Source organism: Poecile atricapillus, chromosome 3 (genome assembly GCF_030490865.1).
Source record: "Poecile atricapillus isolate bPoeAtr1 chromosome 3, bPoeAtr1.hap1, whole genome shotgun sequence".
In the NCBI taxonomy this organism is placed as follows: Eukaryota; Metazoa; Chordata; class Aves; order Passeriformes; family Paridae; genus Poecile; species Poecile atricapillus.
Genome location: NC_081251.1, coordinates 67,493,362 through 67,512,034, shown reverse-complemented (window position 1 = coordinate 67,512,034; position 18,673 = coordinate 67,493,362). Strand labels below are relative to the sequence as shown.

At 40.3% G+C, this 18,673-nt stretch overlaps 1 protein-coding gene across 5 annotated transcripts in view; it reads right to left on the bottom strand.

Annotated features, from left to right (window-relative positions):
- Window positions 1-18,673, bottom strand: part of SASH1 (SAM and SH3 domain containing 1) — a 532,432-nt gene that overhangs the window by 33,058 nt on the left and 480,701 nt on the right. For 3 of the 5 annotated variants that reach the window (XM_058834786.1, XM_058834788.1, XM_058834793.1), the window contains 4 exons: window positions 17,129-17,169; window positions 15,776-15,862; window positions 14,386-14,498; window positions 12,671-12,772 (listed from right to left, as the gene is read on the bottom strand). In XM_058834786.1, coding sequence (XP_058690769.1) covers window positions 12,671-12,772; window positions 14,386-14,498; window positions 15,776-15,862; window positions 17,129-17,169 — 343 coding nt within the window. Of the gene's footprint in view, window positions 1-12,670; window positions 12,773-14,385; window positions 14,499-14,580; window positions 14,623-15,775; window positions 15,863-17,128; window positions 17,170-18,673 lie in introns of those variants that run through there. The other 2 variants (XM_058834787.1, XM_058834789.1) reach the window with 2 other exon arrangements.

Below are 18,673 nucleotides of genomic sequence, written 5' to 3'. Positions count from 1 at the left end.
CTTCTCTTCCCAGCAAAAATGCCAGTCTGTTTATCTGGAGGATGAGTAAGAGAAGCTGAACATAAAAGTGCTTTCTACTTTTGTAGTGCACTTAAATACCAGGATGAGGTACTAAAGGCAGATGCCATGGGGCAGGACACCAATTAGCAGCTGCACTGGAATGCTTCCAAAGACACAGTGCCTGACAGAGCCAGGGCAGCTCTGAAAGCCTGCCTCCCAGGCATGCACCTCACAAGGGCCCCAGAACCACACCAGAGCAAACTTCAACAAATTGCTGCAAGGGCACTGTCCATTACCAGTTTTCCACAAGCTTTGCATTACTCCAAAATAAGGAGGAATACCAAACCGACCACATATGGCAGTAGGAATTGTCATTCTATCATTCAAGAATTGCACAAATGTGTTTATTGTGGTTACAGAATGGCTAGGTAATTAATAAACTTCCTTTGGGAAATGTAGGACTGTAAAGAGTACCAGAGTTGTTTACATGAAGTAAATTAAGCAACAACATGAGTGTTAATTCAGAGTTTATGCCTAGGACAACTTAGTGATATGTCAAGCAAGACAGACACATTTAGATAAGATGATGAATGGATTATTGACTGTAATCAAGAAGTTCAGTCAAGATTTCTTGGGCCATTTAGTACATCCTGTCAAGCAACCATCATGCATATTCTGCACTCAAGATGGGTTTATTTTAAATGCAATCACTCTAGGGGATTGCTTTCCATCTTTACTCCTCCTGCACCCTCAGTTTGCAAGACTACTGTTTCTGAAACTGTGAGCTCTGTAAGACTTAGAGAACAGCTCATACCTGGTCCCTCCATCCAGGATTTCACAGAAGAATAAACAGCTAGTCCTACTTTGCACCACTGATATCTGATAAGGAACTGTGCCCCCTCAGGGTTATGAAGACTCAACAACAACAACAATGAAGAGCTTTTACGACATCTGACATTTACATTCAAAAGTACCACAGCAAAAGCAAGTGTCAAAATAGCCTCAGCGCAAGGTACTGAAATCAAAACCCGAGTGGGTGGTAAAGAGGGGGTTCACCATACTTCAAAATAAATAAAGTCCAATCAGAAGTAAGTGCCAGCTGCTTTTCCCCCATGCTTCAGGATTCCTAGTACCCTTTTGAGCTGGGGTCCTCCACAAGCAGTGACAGATCCTTTCTGTCACCAGTACTTTGAAGGTAGGCAAGAACAGGTCGTGCTTCATGGGTAGATGAAAGACAAAGACAGTCTCCCTTCAAAAGCCTACCTCCTATCATACCAGGTAGCATGTGACAGAGAAATCTTCTACAGCAAAAAAAGGATGGACAATAAGTTTATGCAAAAAGGCTTAAAATTTTTGACTACACCACTGGTGCTGCTCAGGAAACTTTACTGTCAAAAAATGCCAATTCCTTGAAAATGAATGCATTTTCAAAAAGGATTACTCTTCACTTGCTTCCTGTTTTTGAATCAACTTTTTAAGAAAAGCCTTGGAATTAACAAAAGTTTCCATTCTGGCACATGGGAAACAGAGCTTAATTTTCCAGCTTAAGTAATGCTTTCTTTTACAGCTAATATTAAACAGAAAACAGAAATGTAAAGCATCCAGGCCATAACTGACATATTCAAATCACTGAACTTCCATGCTTTGACTTCCCCAATCCACTCTACCCCTCCCCTCTTTCATGGTGACTGAATTGCTTTTCTTGGTAGCTGTCCCTGACTTCAGATGGGAAAATTACCCCAATGTCCCCAAAGCATGGCAGGCTGGGCAAATGGTTTCCTGGACAGCTCTAGCAGCAAGGCCTTGGCACAGGGCTTGGATGTAGCCAGCTGCCAGCCCTTCTTGCTCTCTTCCCCGTTCACAGGCTGCAGCACTGCAGAAGGGTAGATGTGGTCTGTTATAGAGTGGACAAGTCTGCGTGATGCTTAGCCAGAGGCTCTCCAGCACTGGAGGAATCCATGCTGCACCCTGCCCACCAGTGCCTCCTGGCCCCTGGCACACGGCTCTTCCATCAGGCCAAGCCTCGGTGTCCTTAACATGCTGATAAAACAGCCAGAGCCCCTCTAGCTCCCTGCACCCCTGTGCACAGCCAAGGCAGCCTATCCCCGTGCCCTCAAGGGGACAACAAACAGATTTGCAGCACTGCAAATAGGAACAACTTAACTTCCATCTCCTCCGCTCCAAATTTTTCCATCCAAAAGCCCATATGGCTCAACTTTTAATTACTTTGGCTAATGCTGTATGTAGCAACTCTGTGGTGAATGCTTAAGTGTTTCATTTCTGGTTTCCAGGGCAACATTACATCACATTGCAGACAGCTGGCTCCACAGCCCTAAACCATAGCAAATTGGCCGAAGCTGATGCACAAAACTCGCGCGGGTTGAAAGCGAGCGCAGGGCTCGGCCGGGCTGCCGGGGACCCGCGCAGCCCGTGGGGCCCCTTGGCTGGCCGGAGCCGCCCTTCCCCGCGCGCCTTGGAGCAAGTGCATCCCGCATCTGCGATGCTCTCACGGTGCGGAAACGCGCCAGCTCCGAGAGCTTGGCTGCACAGCCGCGCGAAGGACTGCAGGGAAACAGGGAATATATTAACAGCATCTGGAAATACCAAAAACTGCATGCAGAGGACTGCAGCCACCACGTACCACACGCCTGGAAAACTACAGAGAGGCCAAGGCCCATACCCACTGCCCAGCTTTTCGCTGCAAAAAGATGTGGTCACAAACAGTGAAGATGCTCTCAAATCCAGAAGAAATAAATCCCCTCTGCCACCTCTTGCATCCCTTCACCTTGGAAAACTCCCTACTTGCGCACCCCCAAAGGCCCTCGTATGTAAGATCAAAGTAAAGAGCTCTTCGTTGAGGAACAAATAGGAAATTAGCACATGTACTCTGACATTCTAAGAGCTCTCTACAGTTCTGCTCCTGGCACTCTTCTCACTTTCTCTCCTGCTTTTCTCACGCAGGCTCTTTGCTGCTGCTTGCTCGGGAGGCAGGGCTCACGCCTTGCTCTGCTGTTCTTTAACATCCAGCCCATTTCACACGCCACAGAAATAACAATCTTAACCTCCCTCTTTGCATTAGTGCTTCACAGAGAAAGAGGGAGAGTGAGAGACAACTAACATTTATTAGCGTTCTTGGAAGTAACTGGCAAAATGTAAACCAGAAATAAGTAGCTGGCTTTCAACAGGACTATGTTTGGAAACACTTCAGGGTTATAGCAGCAGCCCTTAAAAAACAGCCAAAGCTTGGTAGCCATGTCCCAATAAAAATGTGTAAGAAACTCTAGGACAACATCCAGTTAAAGCTATCATAACTGATTAATTTGCTTCAGCTCCAGAAAAAACCCCAAACATATAAGACTTTTACATGAGCTGTGTGAAGCCATTTAGAGAGATGTTAAAATTTTACAGTTTGCTTTATGCCCAGTAATAGTTCAGCCCCAAACTGAAATCTCTAGGAAACCTTGCACTTAAAAAAACCCAAAATCTTTTAATACCTGATTAAACTTAAGCCACAATTCTTTTTCACTATCAGACGATTCTTGTTCAGCAAAGTGGGGCAAAAAACCACATTTAGATTCATAGACACATCACATCACATCCCCCAGCCCTGGCTAGCTCACCTCAGAACTACAAGCTCTGTAGTAAATGCAAAGAGACTTTGCTGTTCCCTTTAGGAGATGTGGCTACACGTGTCCTTTCTTCTTTCTAACAGGCTTTCCATCTGCCAAAAATCCCAACCATTCTAACTTTAAAAAGTTTTTTATTAAAGACGCCTGCATAAAGTCAGAGACAGGAAAATAGAACAGAAAAGAACTTAAAAGCCCAAGGAAAGGAAAAGGAAAACTGAGAAAAGCTATGCATGCTGTGCTGTGCCTAAGAATAACCACAAAAGCCTTTTCTCTTTCTCCCTCTCTGAAACAGGAGGCACATCCTCTCCACATCATGCTACACGCTCAGTGACTTACCAGCTTCGGCATTTATAGGCCTAAAGCTCAGTTTCGAGTATTTTCCCCCGAGTCCTCAACCGCTGTCAGCTTTGTAACCCTAAAATTTAGGAGCAGACACTTCTTCTTAAGTATTGAATTAGTTCTGAATCCTGCACACAAAATGCCTCTTCTCTCGAGTTACATTATCAGACACCAAACTGGCTCCGATTCCAGTGCTGAATATGTAAGGAAGAAAAAAGCGTGATGCTGGACTCAATTAGCTGTTTTCTGCTCACTGATTGATTCCCCTAGTTACTCGCTAGCTACATAACTTGCAAGAAAGGCATAAGTCATCAGCTCTAAGCAAATCTTCTATTCACCACAAGGAAAAAAGGGAGTGTTGTACATGGCAAACAATCCCTGTTTTCACTGATGAAGGCTTGCTGACCTCTTGCTGGCCTCAAGTTCCTTAATTACTGTCTATGGAATTTCAGTGAAAGAAAAAATACAGAGAATCTCTGCAAAGCCAGGATGAAGAGTGACCCTCAAACACCACCACTAGAGTGGAGGCTGTGTCTATAGGAAATATAACTTAAGGCCTTTACCAGGCTTTTTTTATTTTCTATTTTTTAATTCTTTGGACAAAAATTCCTGGAGAATTTCCCTTTAAAAAGGGCTAATTTGAAAGAAAAATAAACCTTGCTTAAATGTTTTTTAATTTGGTGAACTTAGATACTTTTTTTGATCTTTCCCCTCAGTTTCAGTACTAGAAAAAAACATAAATAAGAACTGGAAAGAAAAATGCTAGTCCAGAAGTGGTGGCTTTATGAAGCATTGTAGTGTGACTTTCAACTTCTCTGCCTAGGCTTCGGTCTGATCTCCCTTCCTAAGAAATAGACTCTGCGATGCTCAAGTAAATTGGCACTCCTTTTACAGGCAACCACACCCTATCTCAAACCTCGCAAAAAATTCAGACTTCTCAGAGTACAAGAAAACAAGGACCAAAATTAACTGCTTATTGAGAACTCTGCTATCCAGGGGTGGAAAGCAGTAGCAAAGGTGTACCACAATAGTACCCTTTCTAAGCCAGGGAAGATTCCCCTCTATCAGGACCACACTATCTGTTAATCTAGATTCACTGCATATCAATCACATGGTGAAATCACAGCTGGACTAAACATCTATTTCCTTTGATGACTGGCTGATTTTAATGAGCCCCCCAATCAAATAGCTTTTTTCAATTTCTCCACCTTTGTACTAGTGACTGAACACAGCTTTTCTACTCCCTAGTGGTCTTGTAAACTAGGTTTACTAGTGTGCTGTAGCTGGGCTTTTACCCTTGAATTACTTCAGCCCCAAATCTCTGATGTAAAGCCCTATGGAAAATTCTAAGCTTCAGATAAAACCAGCTAGTGTTCTTCAGTTTCAAAAACATACAAGCCCACATCAAGTGAAACACGACAGCAATTTCCTTGAAATCTATCTCAGATTCCCTTAAAAGTTCATGACTATGCGTGAAACTGATCTAAGTTTGGGGCTTTGCAACTTGAGTTTTGAAGGTTTTGGGTTTCATTAAAAAAGCTTCACAGACCTCTAATCCTTGCAGAGGCTGTTTATAGAAAACTGCATGAAACTAAGATGTGATAATCTGCATCATATCCTGAAGTTACAAATAATGGCCTCCAAAAATTTAAAGAAAATTAACAGAGGTCATAAATATTTTTTTTTGCCGAAAGCATGAATTGCAAGGGCTATGCGTGTTTAAAATGTGCAGTGTCAGCCCCCGTAGGTAACCATGTCTGGGTTTGCTCTGTGATTACTTAGAAGAAAATCAAAGGAGCATCCAATGGCTACTTTGGTGAGAGATATATTACACATTAGCTGGTGACGACACTGCTTGCTGAAATTAGTGGGAAATATTTGTCATAAGTAACGAGAGCATAAAAGTTTAATTCTCCCAGGAGGTCTGTCTCGATACAAGAATAGCTGCTTAGGCAAATTCCTAGCTGTTAACTGTTTCCAGGTTTTAGTTTAATTTTGAGAAGCACATTGCTGACATTTGTATCTGCAAGCCAGACACATTTCCTCATGGCAAAGTGCTTCTCTCACTGATTAGCATAATTAATTTTAATGACATTACGACTGTACTCGTGTACCGCTTGTAATAGGTATACATAGCAAAATGAATCTCTGTATTACATTATTCTCTACCTGTTACAATGCAACATTATTTTCCAATTCTCCTGCAGACTCCTCTGTACATGGAAACAGAAGTCTTAAACAAGACTCTCTCAACTGAATCTTATGTTTTGACAAGGCTAAGAAGATCCAGGGAGAATTCTTACTCTTTGGCATAGGCTGTACTATTAATGAACGGAACTGGAAATCCACCTCTCGACTTCTTGGAAAAACAAGGGTGAAACAGCAATACATGAAACACAGCAAAAGTCTTCTCAGAGAAACAAAGGAAAAGAATGAGAGCCCTTTAGTGAAGGCTGTAGTAACTTCTTGTAATTACATTCTTTTGTTACCTTCAAACAATCAGGCTGTTAGTGTCACCATCCAGAGCATGAGGAAGGGAAAACCAGCATCGGGGAAGGGGCACAAGTGGAAACCAATGAGAGGGCAATTAAAATTTTCTGTTTTACCACAAGATTATTCAGCCTGTGTCTGCCAAATAGGGCAGTGAAACACATGGTTCTTGCAATTCCTAATTCTCGAACTGAGCAAAGCTTTGTTCTCATTTAATAGGCTTGGTCTCAGAAAAGATGGGGGCAGGGAAACCACATTATGGATTATAGCATCTCCTGCTGGCTGATGCATGGAGAACAGGAAAAAGCTGGTACCACCCCTCACCCTCTAGGTAATAAGCAGAAAATTAGGCAGCTGCCAAAAGGCAAAAACGGTATAAAAAAGTGAACTAATATGTTAGAATAAATATTAAATTATTTTGCCTTCCCACCTCCCATCGTCCTCAAACACATGGACAAACATTTTGCAATAAAGTAAGTCAACAGGGCTTGTCTGAATGCAGGCAAACAGAAGTAGTTATGAAAACGCCTAACTGCAGCCACTACTTGGGTGTTACTGTAAGCTCTGAGTCATGATAGAAGGAAGATTTTTCTCAGAGACTTTACAACAGACTAACTACAGGAGAAACTCCTGCTGGTAGCAAGCAGGAGGTTTACTTGGGCTACATTACTTGCAGCTGCTCAGTAAAATCCTGTGGTGACAATGTTTTATTCTGAATAATTTGCAGCAGTTTCTCCTGCAAATTCTGAAGCGTTCTGGAAAATTTCAGAAAAAATAGGTAAAAAACTCTAAGATTAGAGTGTTCTACAAAACTGAATACAAACACATCAATGGTCTTTTGCTTTGCTATCATCACTCCCTAGCACTGACCTTACTTTGGGTTGTGTCATGGGAACTGTAATGACGATTTGCAATTCTCTCATGAAGGTTTTTGTATTACTGTGCCCATGGGAAATCCTGCTCTTATGCATAGATAGAGAGGGGAAAGATCGTAACAAAATATGCTGTAATTCTTCTGCTACCAGCTTTCACCATGAGGTGCTGGACACTGTTCCTGTGATCAGTGGAAAAGGAGGGCAGCCAAGGGCTCCCAGGACAGGTCCCTGGGACAGGCACATAGCGTGGGAATTCACCACTACCATTTCGAAGCATTTTTTATTATAGGTTCTTTTTCATCATACCTGTTACTAAACACCGACAGTATTGAAGGAATTTCAGTAGTAATAATAAACGCATCATCCAATACAACCAGGCACACACACATCGGTGTCTTTCAGGAAATCCTAACAGAAATTGGGTCACCAGATTCTTTGGAGCAAAGATGAAAGCTCTGCATTCATTCACAGCCATGCTGAGCAGCAGCTCCCCTCTGTTACTTGAAGGAGCATGCAGGGTCTGGAGGTGGCAACAAGTTCTCCAAGAAGAAGTAAAACATAGAAACATCCTCTCCTACCCTTTAGTGTTTCATGGAAAAGAAACTTTACCAAAAATGGTGAGTCTTGGAATAACAGCAAACCAGGGCTAACTTCAAAATATTCACATTGCTTCAAATTAAATACTACTGTTTAAAATAAAACAAAACTCATCATACCCTACTCTCCACAGATACTCAATGCTGATTCCCAATATACATTGACACTGAGCTTATTTCTAATAAATTAAACTGTACCAAAAGAAGGACATTTTCCTGTTTTCCTGCTAACAGTCATGTATTATGATCAATAATAATGTTAACCAATAGTTAAAAATTTTAAGAATCCATCACTACTATGAATAAAAATCAATTAAAAAATAGCTGCATTTAGAAAGCATCCACATACTGAAATACAGTACAACCCTGAATAATGTGGATTTGCTGTAATTATGCTTAGATTTACTTCTGAGGTAATTGGTACTACAGAAGTTATACTTTCATTATTTCTTTTCTTCCTATTCTTCACACTTACAAACAACAGAGTAATGACTGTCATGAGTCAGAGATAATTATATCAGACTTAATCTTTTGTTAAGAGTCAGGTTTGTACCATGGGAAACACAATCCTGATTCAACAGCTTCAGCATCTCTGGGACTGAAATGAATACAACTCAAAGTCCATTCTCATCTGTTACTCTGCTTTTGATGCCTGTAGCAGACACAAACTCAATTCTGCACAGCCTTTTCAACTTTTAACCCTATTTAATCACTTGTTAAAAAAAAAGAAATAATAGTAAGTACCAGAGTAACAAATTATTATATCAGTCCAGCTAGAGCTACGGCTGTGTGGATTCAATGGGCTGCCATCTGTTGAAAAATGGATCCAGAGAAGACAGAGAAGAGAGGCAACACAGGCAGGAATTGTCCCCACATCAGCCTCACAGTAGATGCAGGTTAGCACAGCACACTTACAGGTCTGCACCACTGCTGCCACTTTCCTCAGAGAAAACAAATGGGGTGCCAGTTTCCTACTGGTAATGTAATCCTGAGAAAACAAGTGTTGGGAGGGCAGGGATGTAAACCAGCACTGTAGGCCCCCCCACTGCCCATGTGTGGGCCTGTTGGAGGGAGATGCTGCTTTTGTTCTGCCCAGTCATAAATATTATCCTTTCTCCTGAGGCTGCTAAGGCACATCTGGTAGGGAGGGTGATGTCAGACAAGCATGGCACAGCTCACTGTGGCACCTTTCAAATGAAGGCCAGCTACACTACCTGGAAGTCTGCTGGATGGCTGAGCATTACCTGCTGATTGAAACCAAAATGCAGAAGATGAGACCAACAAACCAGTTTAGTCCAGAGATAATTACAACTTCATTTAACTTGCATCTCCAGAAACTGTCAGTGAAGTTAATTAGTGGTTTGTGTCAGTGTCAGCACACATATAATACACACTTCTGTAACAAGCTCCCTTGTGATTCTCTCCATTTCCCCACTCTGACATGAAACATGGCAACTGGTACCACTAGTGGTGTTTAGCAGAGGGCATAGGAAAGAAACTGAATGACACACTGAATATACTGATTTCTCCTCGTGCTGGATCTCCAAGCTGGGCTGGAGCTATACCAGCAAGGGCTCTGGGGATGAAGCAGCCCTATTTTAGATGAATTGAGAATGTCAGCCCCCAAAAGTTATCAAACGCTCTTCTATCTTTAAGAAGCATAAAAGGCACCTCAGTGTAAAGAAGGAATGTGATACAATTTTGAGGTCCTCTCTTTCCCTGGACTTTCTGACTCCTAAGGACAAATAGGGCCTTATCTACAATCCAGAAAGGGATCCATTTGTAATCTGCACCTGCTTTACATCCCAATGCTTGGCACAAGGCAATGAAAGCCTGTCTAGTGTTACTGTGAACTGCCTTCACTGCAACAGAGATGAAACATAAATATTCAGAAATAAATTTGTAAGAAAATGAGGCGTTTTAGAGCTTTGATACATCTGACTAAAAAGTAAAACAGTTTCAACTGCATACTCACATTAGCAAATAAAGACCACACATATTTTGCTGAAACAAGGGGACCACAGTAGTGAGACTGAAAGCTAAAAGCTGCTCCTAAGTGGCAAAGAACGAAGTCACCTACTGACTTGGCAAGGCTTTTGTTTGTTTATTTGTTTCTTAAGAACAAACAAACAGGACATACAATTAACAGCATAGCAATGACATGGGGCTGCCTCCCTTGGGATGCTGACCTTTCTACTCCTCATTCCTCTGTGGTTCATCTTCAGGGTTTACTTTTGTTAAGGGTATGAAACACAAGTTTCCACTTCCTGGTACAGTAATTTAAAAGAAGAGAATGTGGAAAACAGAATCCTCAAATCAATCTTTAAAATGAGAATCTTTAAATCAACACTAGTTGTGCTAGTCATAAACATCGGATGGTAATAAGAGCTTTTTTTAACAAGCGGTATTTTCCTAAAAGGAAAACAATAACTAATGATATGTGCACTTTAGATATTATTTGCATGTTGTGGGCAGAGCTGACTTGAAAGGAAAGGATTACTGAAAAGGTTAGAACACTCCAGACATCCTGCCTTCATTTTTAGATTCGCTCATTGCTTAGATTCTAACTTGTTTTCATTTTGTTTACAAAATGATCACATTGTTTCATTAAAAACTGCCTAGTAACAACTTGGCTGTGAGACTGAAAAATAAATAAATTTAAAAAGCAAACAGAACCAGAAAAACCCTTGCCCAAGGACTTCAAATTCAAACCAGAAATATTTATTTCAGAGACTTGAATTTCCAATTACTTTCTGAGTATAAGGCAGTGGGCTACCTGAAACTATGTTTTTAATATATGGAAAACCATCTTTGCATCATGGCCTATATAAAATGAGTGGGGTAACTTTATGTTGAGGTTCCAAATAAGCAGACTACGAATCACACAAATGACACTGAAACTCAAGCCATTTGGGAAAGAAAGTGCTTGGAAATAGAATCATCTTTTCATGTCTCAAAATCTGGTCATTTCAGATTAGTAGAGAGATCCTTTGGCAAAAAAAGCGAGTGAACACATATCCTATCTCTAGACATATCTGATACTTTTCATTGTTTGTTTTTCCCTTTTGTCAATTACAGCCCAAAGGTTTTCACCCCAGTTAACCTCAGTTCCATTCTTGTCCACAAAAAAAAAGTCAAGCTGAGTTTTGTTCTAACATGAAGTTTCATTTCTGCAGATGATCCTCTTTTCCCTTGAAGGCAAGCAGTTTCACAGCTTCTGTAAACGGCAGCCAGGACAAAAATCAAGACCAAGGGCAAAAATCTTGAGAATTATCTACAGTGATTGCATAGAGATCCCTCACTGAAATTAGCAGAAAGCTTGTTCAAATCCTACCAGAACAGCAGAGAGAGGCAATCAAGCTCTTGGTTCAAAGTGCAAAGATGGCTTAGGAAAACAATTTTAGAGAAAAGGTGCCAAGTCATTCCATTAGGGTGGAAATACTGAATCATGTTCAGTCCTCAGAGATACACACAGCTTTCAGTAATTCAACACAAGTGTAAACCACTATCAGAGGATTTAAGAGAGAAATTCAGTATCCTTTTGAGATCTGACCATGGGAAATGAGAATTTTGAAGGGCTTATTCTATAGGTACCCTGGACAAAAGCCTTGAAAGAAGGGAAAGTTCAAGCTATAAATACTAATGAGGAAAAGATCAAGACATCTTTCAGCTGACTAAACAATCAGCTCAGGAGAGCCTTCCTTCCCTATTCTTTCCACATTTTTGATATATCAGAACAGAGTATAAGGGAACATCAGCTCCCCTCTGCTCCAATGTAACTAAAGATGGGCATATTTTTTTGAACATAAACAACAAAATCTTTCTCTGCCACCAAATATGTTAAACATCTCATAAAATGACATTGCATTCCTTTTCTTCATTTAGAAAAGGAGGAGCTAACCGGCTGCTGCAGTTAGCAGGAAATTCCATTGACAATAAAATAAATAAATCAACCAACGGTCTCAAAAGCCTACGATTCAATTATATGGGATACAAAGAGCTTGAATTTGACAGTAAAATGTGTTCCTCTCTAAGATTTATCTGTGAACCTCCAATTAGAGAATTGAAGTGGAATAAACTACTCAGTGAAAATGAAGATATCTGGAAGGAAAAATTAATATTCAGTATGGCATGACACAAAGACTGCCTGGTGCCCACAAGAACAACAGAAGTTAAACAGCTCAGAAGCAAAAAAGAGAGGGTGGAAAGCTGCCTTACTGCTTATGGATCTGACAAAATACACAAACTCTGGGCTGTGAGTTTGCAAACGCAGAGACAGAAGTGTTTGAAGGCAGCAGGCAGCTAGGACTTAGCCGGATCCTCATCTAGAATGTATCAACAAGGGCTAGAAAAGCCTGAGAAACTCTACTGGCGAATCAACAACTTCCCTCTAAATGACCTAAAAGCCCTTTTCTGTGCATTTTGAAACAAGGGGATTTTTGCCTGGAACAACTTGTGCTTCAAAAGCTCCATGACAAAAGGGGTGAGATTTAAAAAAAAAAATAAGAAAGAAAAAAACCCAGAGATTATACAATAAGACTGTTAAGTCTCTGACAACAGATTTTGAAGATTTAAAATGCAAGTTAAAGATTCTCTGCAGACAGAACAGAGCATCACAAGGTCAGTGGTACATTTGCTATTAAGGAAATTCCCTGATTTATCAGGGCATTTCAGTAATTCAGTGAAAGAATTTAAATATTAAATGACACTGGGGAGCAGTATCACAATGACAGGTACTTACATTACAATTGGAAGACCCATCAAGTGTCGAGTAAGAACCATCAGGCCATTCTGCAGCATCTACAGTGCTCGACTGCCTGTGCTGAGCTTCATACTCTTTCAGCTGAAATTTGAAAACACAGAAAGAACATTTTCCAGTTCAGAAAGAAGAAGAGATCTTCAAGAAGAGATCAATCTTCATTAAAATAGCAAGAGTAATGCAATTTCATTTTGTTCTCCCTGTATCATTGTGGAACTGGGAAAACTGGAACTTTTCCCCTGCATGCCTCACTTACTCAAAATAAAACTGCCCAACAATCAGCAGTTTTAAAAATGAGTTGTTTTGGTGTTTTTTTTTCTTAGAAGGAAATGATCTGTAAATACTGAAATTCAATGACCTGTTGTTGGTAAAATATAAATTACACATCCTTATCTCAGAGGCAGAGTTTACAGTGAACAGACTAAATCACAATGATCTGCCAATTTCCTTCATAAAGAAAATGATCTGCAGTAAAGACTAGGAACCATCCTTTGTAATTTAAAAAAAACAACAACTCTCCCATTTTCCAAGAAAGATTTCAGACAAAACCAATACCACAGGAGACTAAGTGTTGTAAGGATCAAGAACTGGTATTTTAAGGAAAAAAGGCTGTTGCACGTAGCTTACTAGAGGGAAACTCTACCAGTCCATATATGAACTATCAGATTAGGTACAATTCTGTCACCCCACAAAACTTTAACAGCAGAGAAGAAAAAGAATTCCTAATATTCCAATGCAACAATTTTAAAATTTTGCATTTTTTCATCATATTATTTCCATTAGAACAATATTTTCTTCAGACAATAATATAAATTTATATTCTAGAATAATCTGTTTTACGATGCAGTATTTCAGTAAAGATATTCATCTGACTGCCAACTGATTGAAATGATGTGTTCTCTAATGGAGCCCATACAGAACATCCTGTGTTCCATCATAGTATTTAACACAAAGTTTAAGTTGAAATTTTAACCCTCTTTTGGCTTCTGAGCAATTAAAGCCATAGGTCCTATGGCTGCACAAATGCAACACCTTATAGTTGCTTTTCTTATGGCTTATTATCATTTAGAGTTTGTAAACATTTGTGACAGCCGTTTAGAAAAAAAGCATATCTGTGTTGTACATCTGACATAATGTCATATGCCAAAAATGGCTGAATATGTTTTCTTGAATGGTATTAAAGTAAAACATCACCTTTTTGGCTAAGAAATAAGCAGGAAAAAATTAGCTTAAAGGGAAATAGTAAGAAATACATGAGTTCTGAATCAAGTAAGGAAAGGTCAGCAAAACCTGAAGCATTTCTACTAGTACTTAAACAAACCTATGAACATAATAAAGAAGAGCTAGTACAAGTCAGAGAGATTCTTCTCCCTCACTTTAGACAGCTGCAATGCAAAAGTCTACATTTAATCTTTTCTCTGATTAGCACCTTTTATTGTTAATGCAGAGAAGCAATACTTTTAGGGCTCTATTAATTTACCATGTAATCGATATTTATTTCTGGTTGAGCTAAATCTCACTTTTCTCAAAAAACAAAGGAATTGCTATCTAATTTATGCTACCTACTACAATGGGGCAAACAGACAGGCTTTCTCCAACTTCGCCTATGTTTTGTGAATGAAGTAAAACTCCAGATTGATACAGTCTACATTCTAAAACATGTTTATCGAGGAGATTGAAGTATGCACATATCATACCCTAGCAAGTGCTTCCTCAATGGTGATCATCTTCTCTTTCACCATCATCATCAGCTGGATCCGTTCCTCATCACTCATCGTGATCTCACTGGCCACATAACCAACATCCTCTCCTGCACAGAAAAATACCACAAATATTTTAAGCACACGTAAGAATTCATGCACAGGGCAGGGTACATTGAAATTGGATTTTACCCAGTGCTCTGAAATCTGGCTGCCATGTGGATCTGGCTGGCCAGAAACAGTCCCCCCACCAGAGCAGGCTCATGGTATGATGTGAAAGAACTGACTGACTTCGAAGTAACTGAGCAATAAAAGGAAGCAATTTAGAACTGAAAAACTAAGTCTACTTTGACACGGAAAGCAAGCATGAAAAGGAGAAATAAAAAGTGACCGTCATCACATGGTTATTGACCCTGAAAGACAAGAATTAAAAGAGGAAGTGCTAATGCTGCAGAAGTCCAGCAGTCAGCCCTAAGGAATACTGGAACCAGCTGCCAGAACTGGCCTGTTCAGGAATGGTGTGCTGGGCCCTTGCAGCTCTCTGCTGAGGCCTGGCCACTGCTTGTGATCTATCCAGACTCTCTCATTGCCCAATAAGCTGGTACATGGTGCTCAATATATTGGACTCTCTGCATCTCTGCTTCTGGTATTTGCTTGGCATGTCAGCACAGACAATTAGAACTTGCCTCAAGAACCAGCAAGGACCCACACTTAACTGAAAGTGTGGCCCTTTTCAACCTACTAAATGGGCTTTTGTCATCTTTCATAATTCATTTGAACACAGACAGAGAGAGAGGAACATCTGTTTGCAACATAAGAAACTAACATACACATGGGGAAACAGAAATTTTCTGTGTGAAGAAAAATACTTAATGCAATCCACAGCTGCATCTTTTGCAGAAGAACTAGAGAAAGACACCTGACTGTTTAAGTGGAATCAATCCTACATTTCCACTAGTCACGAGAGGCACTTTTACTACTCCTTCTTGTGGCATTTTCTACAATGAGAGGCTGGATTCAAGCCTAAAGCAAGCAGGTCAAAGTAACAAAATGCCAAAGAAAGGAGAAATATCTAATTAAAATAGAACACTATTTCTCTTATCAAGTTAGGACTAGGGGAAAATAAAAAGCATCTTGTTTAGTTACATATATTGCTTATGTATTACCTCACATGTGCCATCACTGACAGTCAGGACCAAAGGCATCCCAGCCTCATGTCTGCAGTCTCAAGAATTTGACTGAGCACTGCCATCATGAACCGAACCTGTGACACTTCCAGAGCCACAGACCCCAGATGCCACAATATTATAAATGTGTTTTATTCCTTTGTGATACGGGCTCTTTACATTTTATATGGATAGGATGCATACCCTTGAAATAGCTTTACCTTTTGAAGTCTGCCTCATCAGTCCTTTCTGGTTCTTTCGGAAATTCTGCCAGAAAAACTTATTTTTCTTTTTCCAGTCTGCTTTCCCTAAAAGGAAAGTGGAGCGGGAGGATGAGGGGAAAGGGAAAAAGAATTTTAGAAAGAAACATTAGTTAGCAAATTCTAGAGAAGCTTTCCAGCATTGCATTGTATTTTTAAATCAGAAACAAGAATAAAAAAAACTCCAATTTTCTGGTTTTCTTGATTTATTCCATACTAGGACTATGTTGATGTAGCTATTTCAGGGCAATGCACATTCTTTTATATTTGCCAGTGCTATAGAGGACTGAGATAAGCCAGTAACTTACATATTTTGAATTATAAACAGAGAATATTTTACATAAATTTTGATGTCTGTTGAGTTGCTAATGTGAATTATGGAAGTGTTTTTGAAGTATTTGGTTGGCTTATTCTCTTTAACTGAACCAGAACTATACAGCCTATGCCACAACTCAGATAAGTGATTTTCTAGTATATTTGTACATATCTATCAAGAAATAAAATAATTAACATATACACACACATTCTGCTACTTGGCATGGACTCTTGCTCTCTATATGCCTGGACTGTACAAGCCTGGGTTTCCATGTCCACAATGCCAGATCTCCATATGGATTGATGAGCACAATGTAAACAATTTGCTTTAGAAAGAAAAATCACATCTAGCTCTAGGTAGGGCATATATATCTGTGTCCTGTGAACAAACCAGGGCACATGCTATAAAGTTTATGCCACCCACAAATGAACATATTGTGCCTGATCTGGCAGAAATGCTACTGACAAAGAGCTATTAGTATTTATGATCCTGCCCTGGATGACCTAGAGCTGAGCTTCCTGACTCTCTGAAATACTGCTTAAGTTTAGACTGTGTGGACATGTCCCTAGAATACCATTAAAAGGAAACAAACAAGAAAAACCTCCCAGTTTTATTTTCCTTTTCCAATACACAACAAAAATTTCAGAAACAAAGAAATAGACTCTGGCCTGACATGAACAAAAATAACAAAGAACCCCCGCTGTTTGGTGGTGGTGGTAATTTTTGGAATACAAAAGGACAGGCTAGCAGTGATCTAACATGCAAGCATTTTCAATTCCATTTAACAAGTCAAAAGATGTGTATTTATCACATGACAATTCTGGCTGAGCAGTTTTAGTGATCACTGAAACAGCATCAAAACGAAAGCTGCTGAGACTAGCCCTCCACACACACAAATGCTGCTGACTTCTGCCAGCTCTTCACATCCCAGCACAAGCAAAACTCCAAAGCTGCTTAAGAATTCCATAGGAGTATCAAATAAAATGAAATATACTGACCTACAGAGCCTTCTTCTGAACTTGATTTATGAATGGAGAGCCTAGGACAAAAAAGAGAAATGGACTTACTGATGCAGGCTTCTCACATTTCAGGGGAGCTGCCTGGTTACAGTAAATTATAGTTTCCAAACAATATATCATGAGCTGCTTTCTCTTCCCTTTTCTCCCCAACACAGCAAGTTGGAAATGAAAACTGAACCTACTGGTCTGACCACAGTAACTGAGTTTCCTTCTGAAATGTGCCTTTTGTGACCAGCATAGAAAAATATATACTGACAGAAACCAATGGTTAAGGCAAAGGAGCCCAAGGATTCCTCAGAAAAACAATTATTCACATAGTTTCCCTACTTGCATTTGCAAAACAGTAATTTTGCTGCCTTAGAAACTGTAGAACTGGAATGCTGCACTTGTTTAGCTGTACATCAATTTTCAGCCTATTTGTTTTTTATCTGACAATCTTTGCAAGTATGTACTCATTACACCTCCAGAAGCCACCATGTGGAAGACAGTAGTAGAAATTTAAAGAGAAGGTAGAGAAAGTTTGTCCAGTCCCTATGAAGTGAAACCATAACTGACTGGAGACTACAGCTTCTTTCTCCCAAATCCCTTCTGTGTGCTTTCTCATCAGTGTATGCTCCCTTCCTCAACAGCCAGCTGGAGGGACTTAGTCAAGTCCAGAACATGGGCTTTACAAACAACCCACTGAAATAGCAAATATCTTTTGTTCTTCGTCTTTACATCCACTCAACCAGTTTTCCAGAATGGATTCCAACTCAGTGCTAACAGTTCATTGTGGGATCTCCGATGAGACAACATCAATCACCCTGCTACACTGCCTTTTTTCTCTGTCTGCATAAGTGGAGCTAACAAAAATTACCAAACTTTGTATTATTCTTGAAGCCTTCCTGTGGGAATTGCCATTTAACCACACTGCAGAAAGGCAGCGAAACGACTTCTTCCAGCATCAAGGGCTTTGCTGGAGGCTCCATGTGCAAAGCATCACTGCGGTGTCTTTGCTGCGGGCTCAGCCCCGCGACACGCCGAGCTCCCATTGTGTGGTGGCTGTCCTGCAGGATGAAAACACACACACACCACAGCGTACCAAGGACCTCCAGCCAAATCGTTCTCTGAATGAGACCATGTAATGACACACACATGACACACTCTTGTCGCTGTCCACGCACATGGTCTGCACGGGCTGTTCTCGCTCTCTCAGACCCCCAGCAGAGGGCAATAAAGAGTTTCTGATCAATTCACTGAACCGCTTGAAGGGAAATTATAGTTCAAGCCAGGTCGGTGTTCAGAAGACACAAACAATTACTGGCCAGCATCTTACAAACAGGAAATACATGCTCATCAATTTGCAAAGATATCATTAAAGGGGAAACGAGACAGTAGGAAGTTTCAGTGTGATTCAGTAATTCACCTAGACAAGGAGGATCTGGCATAGTGAAGCTCTGAAATATAACCTCTTTAAAAACAGACTGAAATTTAATTCAGCACAAACTGCAAACTAACTGAGGCAAACAAACTTCAAATTTTTAA